This window comes from Lutzomyia longipalpis, chromosome 3 (assembly GCF_024334085.1).
Source record: "Lutzomyia longipalpis isolate SR_M1_2022 chromosome 3, ASM2433408v1".
NCBI lineage: Eukaryota > Metazoa > Arthropoda > Insecta > Diptera > Psychodidae > Lutzomyia > Lutzomyia longipalpis.
Genome location: NC_074709.1, coordinates 4,533,211 through 4,547,294, shown reverse-complemented (window position 1 = coordinate 4,547,294; position 14,084 = coordinate 4,533,211). Strand labels below are relative to the sequence as shown.

The window sequence follows — 14,084 nt, the reverse complement described above, 5'->3', positions numbered from 1 at the left end:
GATTAATTCTCTTTTGTTTATTGAGCAATTTTGAAAAAAAGTTAATTTCAATATACCACAAAACCTAAAAATTCATGCTCGAACATCAAGATTTTCTACATTTCTTTGGTTAAGTTTCTTGAAAATTTCATTCCGGTTGATTTTCAACTTATGAGCCGATAGAAATGGATTAAAAGACAAGCTTTCGATAAAAAAAGTCCCTTAATTCTACAATATTATAACATTTTAGATCTCTATCTAAAAGGAGAGTCAAAGAGGCCATCTTGGATTTTGAAAATGTCAAAATTAAAATTTAAGCGGATAATTTCCAACAGGAATTCTCTAATTCTCACATTTTTCAAACTAAAAAATTAAGATTTTATTCACTAAATGTTTTTTTTTTGCAAACTTGTACTGCAGAATACAAAAATATGACCTCAAAATATCCGCCATTTTGAAAAAAAACCCATTTGAATAATCGTAAAATAATTCTTTTATTTACTAATTGTTTCAGGAGAAAATTAAATTATTATTTAATCCTCTGACTATATTTTCATTTGTCAAAAGAAAACTTGGCAAAACCGGCAAAACATTTATTTTTTGAGAAAAGATCAGGGTCAAAGATTGAGGTTACAATCACCGTAGAGAGTTAATTAAATCATGAGCTAATGATAAAAAGGTTTCTATCATTTTAACAATTTTCTTGAATTTCGAATGTCTAGATTTGGGGGAATTTGAAATATTTAAAAAATGACTAATGACAGCCATCTTGAATTTTAAAATTTTAAAAATTTTATTTTCTACCGAAAATTTCCAACAGGAAGTCTCTAATTCTCACATTTTTCAAGCTTAAAATTAAAGTTTTATTCACTAAGAATTTCTTTATTGCAAACTTGTATTACAGAATGCAAAAAAATACGTGAAAATGTCCGCCATTTTGATAAAAAAAAAAACAATTTCTCTATTCGTAAAATAAATATTTTATTTACTTATTGTTCCAGGAGAACCAAACTCCTTTAATTTTAATTTTTTATCAAATAAACAAATAAATTGAAAGATTCTGAATGATAATCCCATAATTAGGCACTCTTACCCTATTTTTTTGAGATTCTTCCTGAGATGGAATAAGATGTTCTTCCTAATACCCCGCTCCCTGTTTATGAATGGGGCAAAGTACTACGCGCAATCCAATTTGTTATCAATCAAAGAGAGAAAAGCAGAGAGAGAGAAGAGAGAGCCTGAGAATCTCATTCGCGCCAAATAACTCAAAAATAAAATCAGTTATTGATGAAATTTGCATTGAAAATCATGTCGAAGAGTGCTGTGTTTGTTTTCTTCATCATCTGTGCGCTCCTGCCACAGCCTGAGGGGCATCCCGTGGAGAATTCCCTCGAATCTGTTGAGCCCCTTGGAAAATCTCACCTAAGTCCGGAACATCGTCGTCCGGAAGGACTCTCCCTCAATGCAATTGGTGATCATGAGAAGAATCAGCATGTTGAGTATCACAAGAATCGCTTCCGGGATGAGAGGAAGCGCACAAGGAACAGGCAGAAGAGGCAATTTGACTTAATCCTGTCTGCTGAGCATGAGGAGAATGTTGGGACGGATGTTTCGGCGGAAGTTTTGTCGAATCTGTGGAAGAATGACGATGCCTCAACGCGTCTGGATGCTTCTGCGACGTACAATCGTCACTTTGGGGTACACGGGAATCCCACTGGTAATGCCAGATACGGAGCTACCCTGAAATTCCATCATAATTTCTGAAGGGGCTGTTTTTGTGATTAAAATTCCCTCCTTTCTCTCATCCCTTCACAGATCCGAATTTCTCCGTGAAACTCAAACTATGGTTCTTGTAGTGTTGGGAATTTTTCATTTTTTAAAACAATAAAATGTGGGACGCAAATTCTGTGTCTTCCTGTATATAATGATGATAATCTCTTGAACTTTTCCGGGGGGATTGATAAGAATTTCTCTCTCTCGCGAAAAATCTAATAATTTATTCAAGGATTCATCTCTCTATATATAATGGATTTACTGGCCTTGCTTAATTTGTGCTGGGGGCCAATCCCACTGTGTTGCAGGAGCCTGTGTAGCAAGAGGTTCCCATGGTTTCCAGCCCAGCATCTTCCTGGCCAGAGTTAGTTCATTTTCTGCCTGAATAATCAACTCTTCCACCTGCCCACATCCAATTTTGTTCTCAATAGACTTCACATCAGCTGTCTGCAGAGGAATTTTCAACACAAATCATATTAGATCCTTGAAAAATTGGTCAGAAAACAGACTTCCGGACTTACAGTTGAAACAATCTTTGCTCGTTCTGTTACAATTTTCTCCGTATATTTCCTATAAGCTGCATCCTCTGGCATCTTCTGCAGTGCCCTGAGAATTTTCCCATAGAGCGCCCCCAGGGTGTGATGGGGATTCGCTGCCACGGCCAGACCTGTGAGTCCTGTCGTCTGGATTACATAATTTTTGAGGTTATGTTCATTCTCTCCTATTTTTCTTTGATTTTTCCCTAAAAACTTACTCTCTTTAGGGCTCCTGACATCCTGGAAAACTTCCTGGGGCAATTTTCTCAACACACTGTATCTGAAAAACACAAATTATTATTTTCTTTTATGCGAAAAAGTCAAAAAAAAATAAGGAAGAAAAACAAACCAGAATTTCGGCTGCAGTGGGCTGCGTATCAAGCATCAATAAATAATTGTTACGCAGCCGTTACCAGCTGATTTCGGTGTTTTGCAAAGTTTTCATTGAATTCGCGGTGAAAATGCAGAAAATAAGGATTTTTTCGTGTTTTGTAAGAAGTTCATTGCCAAATGGATGTTCAGGAAACATCAGGGGATTCCTTGGGAGTCCAAAAGAGCCCCTAAAGTGGAGAATCAATCAACAGAGAGGCTTTACCGGTCAGAATATTGAACGGAAAGGACGCAAAATAACTCCATGGCAGTGGTTTTTATTGGTAAATCCTAGGATTATTAATTTAAATCACAAATCTTGCATTTTATCCTGTGTTTAGTCAGTTCCAGCAACAACTTTTGCTCTGGGCTGTTGGCAAGTTAAACGAAAGGCGTGGAAGGAGAATTTAATAAAGGATTTAGAGAGGAAGACAACACAGAATCCTCTGGAACTTCCGGAAAAGTATTAAATTATCAATTTTTCTTGAAATTTCCTTGTTAATTGATCACTTTTATTGTAGTTTAGAGGATTTGGAAGATCTCGAATATCGCCCTGTGATCATTCGCGGGCATTTCCTGCACGATCGTGAGATCTACATGGGTCCCAGGAGTCTCATTCAGCACGGAGATGGAACAAGTCGTTCTGGGGTGTTTTCAAAGCAAGGCACCACAACGGGATATCTCGTTGTTACCCCACTGAAGCTCGATGGGAGAGAGTAAGTTGGAACTGATTCAAATCCCGCAGAAGCGTTTTAAATCAAAAAGAATCCTTTTGCAGTGAAATAATCCTCGTAAATCGCGGCTGGGTACCGAAAAACCGGCAAAACCCCACATCCCGTCCGGAAGGGCAGATCAGTGGGCATGTGGAGCTTGTTGGAATTGTCCGCCTGGGTGAGGCACGCCCACAATTTAGTCCTGAAAGCAAAGGTGACCACTTCCTCTATCGCAATTTGCCCAAAATGTGCGCATTAACGGGCGCTGGCCCGTACTTTGTTGACGCCACGGACACTTCATCAGTTCCCGGAGGCCCCATCGGGGGTCAGACAAGGGTAACCGTGCGCAATGAGCATCTCTCCTACATCATAACGTGGTTTAGTTTATCAGCAGCTACGGCATTTACATGGTACAGAAATATCTTCATCCGGAGACCTTTTTAATCATCCTCCAGCTGAGATTCGGGTAAGAATTTGACGAATTTTCACGTAATTTTCTCTCTATGATTTTATTGTGTGATTATTTCATTGATTATAGTTATACAGAGTTGAGAAAATAGAGATGATTTTATCTTCTTTAAATGCATTGTAATAGAGAAGTATTATCCTTAAAAGAAATTAATCTATTTTTTCCACTTTAAACGTCAAAAAAGTCCTTTCGGATAAAATTAACATTTGAGAACATTTTTAAAAACTTTTCTTATAAAGCTCCATATAGGCTTGTAGCTTAAAACATCTTCCTACAGACTTGATAGTCATCAGAACTATCGCTGTTTCGTCTTGGGCGCCCATTTGGAAGGTGTCCATTGGGGAGGGTTCCATTGGGAAGGGATTCATTTGGAAGAGGTTCTTCTGGAAGGGTTCCATTGGGTACAGGTCCATTGGTTAGGGGTTTCTTTTCCGACTCCTCCATGTGCCCGTTGTAGATCTTCATTCCCTTCTGAATCTCACATTCATCTGTCCAAAAAAAAATCAAACAAATTAATCAAAAACTCTCCAAAAATCAAGAAAAAACTCTTCTAACCTCCACTACTTTCATCACTAGAACGCCCAGTTAGGGGGCATCCGAGATCCATGTAGTGCGTTAGGCGATTCTTTGCAGCCAGAACGAGTCCAAGGAAGGGCGGAGAGGGCTTTAAGGGTCGAGAGAGGTATTCCGGATGAAATTGCGTTGCTACGTAGTACGGATGTTTGGGGTATTCCATAATTTCCATGCGCTCCTTATCGGCATCATAGCCAACAAATTTCAGTCCATTGTCCTCTAGATCCTTCACATAAGCCGGATTTACTTCATACCTATGCCTGTGCCTCTCACTCACACTTTTAGGATTCCTATAGAGTTTCTCTGTAAAGGCATTCGCCCAAAAAGCAAGGTTTGATTTTATTTTATTCAAGAAGAAAAGGAGACTATTCACTTTTATTTGTAGGTAATATTAATGTTTTAAGTAATTTTTTCAGCTTAAAATAAAAATTCTCTTTTATCTTTAAAATTAGCTTGGAAAAATTGGGACCGGTTTGCTTGAAAAAGAGCTTAAAAACAGCTATGAAGCATATGCTTCTTGTGGTTTTAGCCCTTCATATCATCTGTCAAGCTAGTTAACAACACAAATTACCAAAAAATTAAATCAACATGGCACTTTGATTTGCCGCCTGAAGCATATGCTTCAGAGACATTAAATCAGACGGCCAGACTTTGGTAAATCCTTAAGGAATTTTTTCAACAAATCCACGAAAAATTAGCCTTGTAAGGTTTAAAGAAAAAACTCTCATGAAGCATATGCTTCAGAGACAATAAACCAAACGGTCAGTCTTTGGTAAATCCTTAAGGAATTTTTTCAACAAATCCACGAAAAAATAGACTTGTAAGGTTAAAAGAAAAAACTTGAAAAAACACTCATGAAGCATATGCTTTAGATACATCAAACCAAACGGCCAGACTTTGATGAATCCTTAAGGAATTTTTTCAACAAATCTACGAAAAATTAGCCTTGTAAGGTTTAAAGAAAAAACACTCATGAAGCATATGCTTTACATATGTACATTAAATCAAACGGTCAGACTTTGGTAAATACTTAAGAATTTTTTTCAACAAATCCACGAAAAATTAGCTTTGTAAGGTTTAAAGAAAAAATAAAAAAAACACTCATGAAGCATATGCTTATTTTGTTCATAGCTCTCATATGCTCTACCAGGCTACCCTAATTCAACAAGATTAATAAACAAAATACAAAACTAAACTTGGCACTTCAATTTACCCTGTAAAACATATGCTTTATGCCTTAAAGAAGCTTAATAATTTTTAAAATTTATTTCTCATCAAATTCACGAGGAAATTAGGTTTTAAAGATTTGATAAAAAAAATCTCTACTCACTGATAATACTTTCTCCTTCCTTGAAGAGTGTTGTCCTCTTGCCCAGCCGCATTGTCCCACCCATATCCCCAGGATGATGCTCTGGCATGTCAATAACAAGAGGATTCTTTGTGTTTGGATCAACTTCCGTTGAATTGGCATCTTTCAAATTCAGTACATTCCGCGCAAATTCAATCACCATCGCTTGCAACCCAAGGCAAATGCCCAAAATTGGTTTATCCTTCTTCCTACACCATTCACACGCATTAATCTTCCCCTCAATGCCGCGTGACCCAAAACCTCCTGGAACAATGACACCCTCACTTGAAACCAACTCCTTCCATGCGTCATGATACTTTGCTGGTTCATCTGACTCAGTTTGCTTCTCCAAATGGCTAGCGTCGATGAATTTGAGATTTAGTTTGTACCCCGATGCAATTGCAGCATGTTGTAGGGCCTTTGACACCGAAGCATATGCATCCTCGAGTTTTGTGTACTTCCCAACGAGTGCAATGTCAACGGTGTTGTGAATTGTATCAACACGATGAGCTAGATCTCGCCAGCGTTTCATTAGGCTACTAGGTCGGGGATTGGGAATGGTGAGCTGGAGTCTCTCAGCCAGAAAGTCCACAACACCGTGCTCTTCCATTAGCAATGGCACATGGTAGATTGAGGATAGATCATGGATGCAAATTACTTGCTCTGTGGCTACGTGACAGAAATTACTAATTTTCTCCTTCACTTCCTTTCCAATTGGTTTCTCTGAACGACATACAATTAGATCGGGACTCAGTCCCAGTCCACGAAGTTCCCGGACACTTGCCTGTGTTGGTTTAGTCTTTGCTTCACCCGTGGCTTTGGGCATTGGCACCAAGGAGACGTGAGCGCAGCAGAAGTTCTCACGCTGCAAGGGTGAGGAAATATTCATTTTGGGGCTCTCATGACATCATTCGAAGATACAAGCGGGGCAGGGAAAATCTTGTGAAGCGTTGAAGAATAGTTTGTTTTTTCCTTGAAATTCAATAAACCACGCCCATATTGCATAAAATTCCCCTTTTAAAGTGCATAAAGCATATGCGTCTTTGCTTCAATTCGACCTTTTATTTGTATTGTGAATTGTAAAAAGTCATCATCAGTTGAAGCACTGAAGCATACGCGTTCTTTTAAAGAAAATAAAATATACAATGGGGGCGTGGTTTATGCATTTTTGAGCAAATATTTTCCAATTATTTTCCATTTAATCCAACAAAAAATAGTTTCATTCAGGCTTTGTTTGGAACATTCAACTCCCAACAATATTTTCTTTGCCCAGTTTGTATCTTCGAATTATGTCATGAGAGCCACAAAATGAATAAACTCCTTTAAAATTGCCTACGTGCAGTTTTTCATAATTGTCACCTAATTGACAAAAGAATTGCACCTGAATGTCATTGTCACGCCACCCACATGACATATTGATAAGTATGATGTGAAAAGTCAGTTCATTTGCGCGCGCGAAAGTGATCAGCCCCAGGCCTCATGGTAGAGTTTTCTTTAATATTTTCCAGAATATTTACTAATTTTGCGAATTATTTTAGTTGTTATTTAAAAAAATATTTGTTAAAATGTTTATCGTTAAAATTTAAAAAAAAGTGATGCAAGAGGAAGTGGCGGAAAACGCCCTTATTCTGGAAAATTCTCCTCCTTCCGGTAGTTCAATGGAAGACATTTTAAAACAAATAATAACACTCTTTCTGAATAAATTAACATAGAAACTCTGTGAATGCAGATTTAGTGTGATTCATTGTCGACAAAAGGTAAAAGGAAGGTAAAAGTAAATAAAAGTAGAAAATTTTTGTATGCTTTTGCTGCTACAGATGGCTACAGAAAGAAAGATTACGTCCAATATTAGCTCCTATGTAAAATGGACATCACTCAATTTATTGAATCATAATGCTCTTCTTTTATATATTTGTGAATGATAAAAAAGAGAAGTCTCTTATCAGTTTTCTTTTATCAAATAAAAATAAATTCGTTTTGTCGAAAAGATTTAAATCAAATAGTTCATAAGTACATAATATAATTCATTTAATCGTCATATGTGGAATTTTTCCAGAATATTTTGAATGAAAATTACTAAATAATGAAAGAAAATCAGTGAGGAAGAGATATTTTGCTCAAATTTTGAATTAATTTCTTTTAAAAGGAATTTAAAGAATAAACATTTGAATTCTTGCAAAGTTATGCTCCCTGTAGACTTGTTTACGAATAATCTTATTTATTTTTGAGCTCTATCATCAGATGTTATAGATTATGAAGAATATTTTATCATACTTAACCCATTCGGGATATTTAAATTTTTTTCAGTTATTAATTTTTTAATCCTTAAAGAACTATTAGGTCGTAACCTGACTTAAGCTTGTCACATTTTCTACTACATAGATTGAATTTCTAATAATAATTTAGTCAATTTGGGCAATTTGGTCATTTCTAAAGTTTTTTATGCGCTTATTTTATGCTAAAAGATATTAAATCGATTGAACATAAAATCATAATAAAATAAGGAAAATCTTTCTTTCTTTGCAAAAGGAAATTAAGAATAACAATTTCTGGTCATAAATGGTACGATTTTGGAAAGTAATAGAAAATGTCGTGAAAGGGTTAAGTAAAATAGCAGAAAATTAACTTTAAAGAATTTTCGATAAAAATACAAAATTATGCAAAAAAATCGTAAAAGTTACTAAAGAAATTAGTCTAACCAATAGTTTTTTTAGACAATATTTTTGTTCTCCATCCACCATTAAACTCATAGAATTGTTTATTTTTTTTCTTTCAAAATATTTCAATAATAAAATAATATGTTTTCACAGAAAATGATCTTGAAGAAATTCAGCTTATTTTATTTTGATAAGATAAATCGTATTTATTTGGGGGATTCACCATTCTTTATTTTCTGTTGAACCTAATGATTCAACTTTCTCCTTACATAAAACATCTAAATCACCTGACTTTTTTTTTATGTATTATGTATCTCAAAAATACCGTTTCAAGAATTCAGCAAAATGTGTTCCACAAAAAACTCAAAGAAGTCTTATTGGGGTCATTTTTTTCAAAATAGGTGTAAGATTCGAATTAATGTGTGAGAGAGAGATTTTTATCTTCAAGAATTCTTCTTTTGGCTTTTTCTTGTCTTTTATTTTATCAATTTTTTTTTTGGCTAGTGAGAGATTATATTTGTGCTTTGATAGTTTATCTTCTCATTTATTTGAGGATTTGTATTTTTTAAAATTTTTTTCCAAAACGAACTAACAAACTCTTTAAAAATCCTTCACATCTTTACAAAGCTTGTTCTTTTATATTTTTCAAGAAGTTTAAATAATGATCTTATCACAGTTTTTATCTTTACAAGGCGACGAACTATTTTGTATAATTCGGATTGACTTCATAATTTTACCAAAAATTCTTTATGGTAATATAAGTTTTATTTCCAAAAAAAAATAATACCTACCGGAGATGGTCCAGAAATATTATTAAAAATATTAGGCCTTTTACTTAATTTAACTATTAATATACTAATGAATTTCGGGACAATCTTAATCTTTAATCTTATTTAATTTTCTTCTCTAGTTAATTTTGCCAGGGAATTTTATGCTTGATTTATGAACGTTTTTCAGCTATGATTCTTTCTTGAATTTTATGGTTCCATTTTACTCAAAATAGTAAGCAGGGAAACCATAATTCCTTATATGTAACTTCCTTTTAACCTTATAAGAATTCCATATTCTTTCCTTTTCCCCACTTTTCGATATTTTTCAATTAAAAAAAAAACCAACAGACTGCGGGAAAAGGTGAAGAATTAATTTTCCTATTAAAATAACGTCCGTATCCCCACTCAAAGTTAATTAATGATTAATTTGTAAATGTATGCAAATAGAAACAGCTGATCACGATGAAAGAGCACAAAATGCCAATGCTCTGTGCAAAAAAGCCGCACAGAAGGTGTTGGAGGGGAGACTTAAATCGCGCATTTCAACACTCACCTTGACTTTAAACTGAAACTGCCGGAAACCCTCGACAAAGGCCATTCCTTCGATGTCCCCAATTGTCCCGCCGAGCTCCACAATGCACACCTGAGGCTTGGCCGTTCCCTTAACAGGTTGCTGTGCCACACGCTCTACCCACTCCTGAATAGCATCCGTGATGTGGGGTACAACTGCCAAAAAGGAAGGAATTATGAGATTAGCTGAGAATGTGGATGATTGGGAGGAGCAACGAGCTGCAGGGATACCTTGTACTGTTTTGCCGAGATAGTCTCCTCTGCGCTCCTTTTGGATGACATTCTGATAGATTTTCCCCGTTGTGATGTTATTGTCACGATGTAGGGTAACATCGAGGAATCTCTCGTAGTTCCCCAAATCCAAATCCACCTCACCACCATCATCCAACACGTAGACTTCACCTGGGATTCAGGAAGAAAAGAGAACAAAGTGAAACAGCCCGCATGTTATTTAACCTCGTGCACATGAGATTGTGAGACGCGCCAAAACCACGTGCTTCCTTGCCAGCTCAGCCTCACATGCGCATAAATATTTCAACAACGCAGTTTCTCAGGGTCATGGAAAGAGCCCCATTTGCGGTACAAGTCTCAAGGAATCCTCTGAGGATGCCTAAAGGAGTGGAATTTTCCACAAAATTTCCTTACCGTGCTCATAGGGTGAGAACGTGCCAGCATCGATGTTGATGTAGGGATCAATTTTAATGGATGTCACGTCGATTCCGCAGGAATTTAGCAATGTCCCAAAGGAGCTGGCAATTACACCCTTCCCCACGCCACTTATTACACCCCCAGTCACTAAAATATACTTCATTTTTGCCACTGTTTGCACAACTTTACTCATTTCCTAAATAAATACTTTGTCACTTCCATCACCACACTCCGTATCTGCTTCAAAGTTGCAGGAACATTGGATGAAGACGACGATTTTTATGGTTTCTCATTTAATTGGGATTTATGGTTTTAGTGTTGTTGAAGGGTTTTAAGTGTTCCATAAAATCATCGCGCCAAAAATTGAAAGAGATTGTTGAAAGATAACGGTTTTCTGTAGATGCAAAAAACGTTACTTACGCCATGTTGAACGCATTTTTTCTGTTTTTGCATACTTTTTGCACCATTTTGAATGAATTCAATATGCTATATAATTTTGAATAGTTTCTTTGTGCCTTTTTGAATGATTTATTTGTGTTATTTTGATTGTTTTCTGTAAACTTTTTTGAATGCATCCTTTGTGTTCCACATTTTACGCCATTTTGAATGATTTTCATCGGTTTTCTAATGTTATTCATAATGTTTTATTTGTGCTATTTTAAATGTTTTTCAAAAAAAAAGTTTTTCATTTCGTATTTATCATTTTGAACGCTCATTTTCTCCATTTTGAATGCTTTCTGTGCGCCATTTTCTTTTAGCATTTTCTCGACGCCATTTTGTACGCTTCAACGCTTTATTTTTGATTTAAGTTTAAAATAAAACAAATTTATGTGAAGATTCTCCATTTAAAATTCACACAAAACGTGCTTAAGCAGCAAAAATTACATCAAAATGCCAACTGGAGAAAATCTAAGAACTCCCCTGAAGCATTGTGTCGAAAGCTACGAGATAATCTGTTAGATCAAACTGCAACAAAACAATCAAGTAGCTAGTTGCAGCACTAACAGCTGAAAAGATGAAGGTATAATCGAGCCGAAAGAGTCCAAGAGCATTGAAATGAAAAGTATTCTTTCGATGAAGGATCTGGAGGGTGAAGCTTTTCATCTTATTGTAGTAGATTTCGTCATTTAGCATGAAGGCTGGCTTATTCTGGAGGATCTTGTGCACAACCAAAGCAGCTGCATTGGCCTGTGAAAGAAGTATTCAAAGGAGATCATTTACTGCTTGTCCAGGAGAGTCAGAGTGCGTCTTACGGTTTCCCTGGTGTTTGTTGTGCAAGCTAGCATGATGTAGATGATGAGAGCATTTATTGCACCCCAGAATACGTAGGATGTTGCAATTAAGATCAACGTCACGTTCTGCCCCCATGCCCAGAACGCTACCTTTGTCTCAATAAAAAATCCAAAGATATTGATAATGAAGCCTGCGGTGATTGTTGAGACAATCTGTGGTGAAAAGGCGTCATTAATAGCTTCAGAGATGTCACAGAGTTTATCGTGGAGGATGAAGATCTCATTGAGACGGGTGTGCGCATTTGCAGGAAGGGCATTCTCTCCGGCAAAAATTGGTTTTGTGTTTGATTTAGGGAGTTCATTTGATGGAATTTCCTTCTCGGGCTTTTCCTTCTGGGCACTTTTGAGCTTTGACTGCAGGGCTGCATTCGAAGTAGGAACGTTGATGTCGGCAATGTGTTGGAGGAATCTAAATAAGAAGTGAAAATGGAAGAATAAGATTGATATTTCATTATTTTCTTTTAAAGATCATTGAGTTTCATTTAGTTTTTTGGAAAATCGTTATTTGCGTTTTAGTTTTAGTTCTTTCAAGTACGTTAGTCTTTCATCCAAGATGGCGGAGACTTAACGTATTTTTAGCGTCCTTTTTGTTTGTAGAAAATGGCGGATATCGAATTTTTTTTATTTTCTACGATTAAATTATAATTTTTTAAATCCTTTTAGAAGTTTTGATTTCTCTCTAATTCAAAATTAAATATCTTACACATTAATAGCTTTAAAACGTTGCAGTGTGGAGTGAATAATCGTAATAAATTGCAGATGAATCACTCCGGAGCATAAATACGGGTAAACATAAGCAAAGCAAATGATCGCCATGTAATTTCCGTACATCCTGTAAAGGATAAAATGTTTTTTTTTAAATCAAATATTCAATTTGACCATTTTAAAGGAAGTTTTGCTCACTCCATAAAGACAAGATAGTCAAAGATCAAGGCCAGTAGCACGAGAAGACCTCCACCGATGATGAAGAGGATCTGAAAGACTACAGTAGTGCGGTAGTCAATGGGCTTTCCACAGATACTGGTGAGCTCCCGATCTAGCGACAAGAGATGAATGGCCAAGATGTTGTAGCGATAAATTTTGTACGGAGTAAAAATTAAGCTGGTGATAAAGATGCAAATTCCCAAGTAAATGTGCATCAAATGTCCTTGAGGGTGGGGAAGAAAAATAGGGAAAATAGGTCAGTGGGTCAAGCGTAATGAGGAATTTTTCCTTGGTTTATCAATTTCATTCCCACTCACCCACAATGCTGATTATGGGATAATTGCGACTGGTTGGAATGGCCAGGACACCCTGATTGGCCCAAATGTAGTTTGTGATGTAACCAGCAGCCCAGAGAATTGTGATAAAGCACAGAGGAAAGGAAAATTGGAAAATGGTCTTAATCTTTTCTTGTGATTTCTTTTCCGGTTGATCCTTCACGTCGACCATGGAGTACGGCAAGAGTCCCACAAGTGCCGATAAAATGTACGTAGTCCCGAAGGATTTGTGATATGAAAAACTTTTGAGGTATTTTGCAAAGAAGGACAACATTTTTCACCCAAAAACACTGCACTGCACCCTGTAACTGACCACGATAAACTGCTTTACTATTCATCCAGGTAAGAAATTACCTAGAAAAAATGGAAATTAATTCCTGAATAATTTATTGGGGATAATTAATGAAGCATTTTATCGTGGAATAGCGCCCCTTCTGAACCCCAATAAACGCACCAATTTAATTCCATTAATTCCTCTCTTTATGCTCCTTTTTCCCCTTTGGCGCATTTTTTATCGATTTCGCGATCCCACGCAACACAATTACTGGGGAATTGACCTCCAAAAAAAAAACACAAACAACAAAAGAAAAAAAATCTTGTGGGCTATTTTTAAATCCAATGCCAGAGACATCTAAGAATTTAGTAGCCCCAAAGATAAAATGGAGAAAAAATTCTGCACAGGATACGCGTAATGCGATAATTTCTGGAGAGGCCGCAAAAAATGTGCCAAAACCGATAAGAAAATCCCTATAAAAAGGCAGGAGGAGCTGCGAAGAATTCAGTCGTTCTGTGGACAAGTGGTCAAGTGGATAAAAAGGAAAAGTGAAGTGCTAAATAGTAAAAGAGTGGAAAGTGAAAAAAGTTCCAAGTGCTGGAGGAGGAGACCATGAAGGTCCAGAAAGTGAAAACTCTGTGCTGGTGCTCTGTGTTTGTTCTCTTTGGATGTATCAGTGCTGTGTGGGCGGAAAATGAGCCCAAAACTACCCCAAATGGGGGAGATTTGATGAATCCGTAATTATTTTTGTGAATTAAATTACAAGTTAGGCTCTTTAGTTCGTAAGACTTGAGTCAAAAATTGAGGATAAAGATTTCTTGCTTGAATATGCTTTTCAGAGGAATTTTTAAGAA

General features: G+C 36.3%; 6 protein-coding genes across 8 annotated transcripts in view; 3 read left to right on the top strand and 3 right to left on the bottom strand.

Moving 5' to 3' along the window:
• The first annotated feature begins 1,278 nt into the window (after positions 1-1,278).
• On the top strand, positions 1,279-1,882 carry LOC129791541 (uncharacterized). The gene is made up of 2 exons (XM_055829716.1): positions 1,279-1,696; positions 1,795-1,882. The coding sequence occupies exons 1-2, from the start codon at positions 1,288-1,290 to the stop codon at positions 1,833-1,835; spliced, it is 450 nt and encodes a 149-aa protein (XP_055685691.1). The 5' UTR covers positions 1,279-1,287; the 3' UTR covers positions 1,836-1,882.
• Positions 1,883-1,954: 72 nt separating this feature from the next.
• Positions 1,955-2,683, bottom strand: LOC129791542 (NADH dehydrogenase [ubiquinone] 1 alpha subcomplex subunit 5). Its single transcript, XM_055829717.1, has 4 exons — positions 2,638-2,683; positions 2,507-2,568; positions 2,274-2,435; positions 1,955-2,199 (listed from the first exon to the last, which is right to left on the bottom strand). Exons 2-4 carry the CDS (start codon positions 2,525-2,527, stop codon positions 2,011-2,013), a joined length of 372 nt encoding a protein of 123 aa, XP_055685692.1. The 5' UTR covers positions 2,528-2,568; positions 2,638-2,683; the 3' UTR covers positions 1,955-2,010.
• Positions 2,684-2,749: 66 nt separating this feature from the next.
• LOC129791539 (SURF1-like protein) lies at positions 2,750-3,946 on the top strand. The gene is made up of 4 exons (XM_055829714.1): positions 2,750-2,941; positions 2,999-3,120; positions 3,179-3,373; positions 3,436-3,946. Exons 1-4 carry the CDS (start codon positions 2,750-2,752, stop codon positions 3,812-3,814), a joined length of 888 nt encoding a protein of 295 aa, XP_055685689.1. The 3' UTR covers positions 3,815-3,946.
• The window catches only part of LOC129791535 (hemocytin), a 30,701-nt gene continuing 20,382 nt past the window's right edge, over positions 3,766-14,084 (top strand). Inside the window, exon 1 of one of the 3 annotated variants that reach the window (XM_055829697.1) lies at positions 3,766-3,836. In XM_055829697.1, the coding sequence (XP_055685672.1) occupies positions 3,778-3,836 (59 nt within the window). In that variant the 5' untranslated portion in view covers positions 3,766-3,777. The other 2 variants (XM_055829698.1, XM_055829696.1) reach the window with 2 other exon arrangements.
• Positions 3,861-10,661, bottom strand: LOC129791537 (CTP synthase). The gene is made up of 6 exons (XM_055829711.1): positions 10,403-10,661; positions 9,989-10,159; positions 9,741-9,913; positions 5,743-6,625; positions 4,395-4,715; positions 3,861-4,327 (listed from the first exon to the last, which is right to left on the bottom strand). The coding sequence occupies exons 1-6, from the start codon at positions 10,596-10,598 to the stop codon at positions 4,098-4,100; spliced, it is 1,974 nt and encodes a 657-aa protein (XP_055685686.1). The 5' UTR covers positions 10,599-10,661; the 3' UTR covers positions 3,861-4,097.
• On the bottom strand, positions 11,177-13,264 carry LOC129791538 (gustatory and pheromone receptor 33a). Its single transcript, XM_055829713.1, has 5 exons — positions 12,939-13,264; positions 12,601-12,844; positions 12,401-12,529; positions 11,659-12,106; positions 11,177-11,593 (listed from the first exon to the last, which is right to left on the bottom strand). Exons 1-5 carry the CDS (start codon positions 13,228-13,230, stop codon positions 11,315-11,317), a joined length of 1,392 nt encoding a protein of 463 aa, XP_055685688.1. The 5' UTR covers positions 13,231-13,264; the 3' UTR covers positions 11,177-11,314.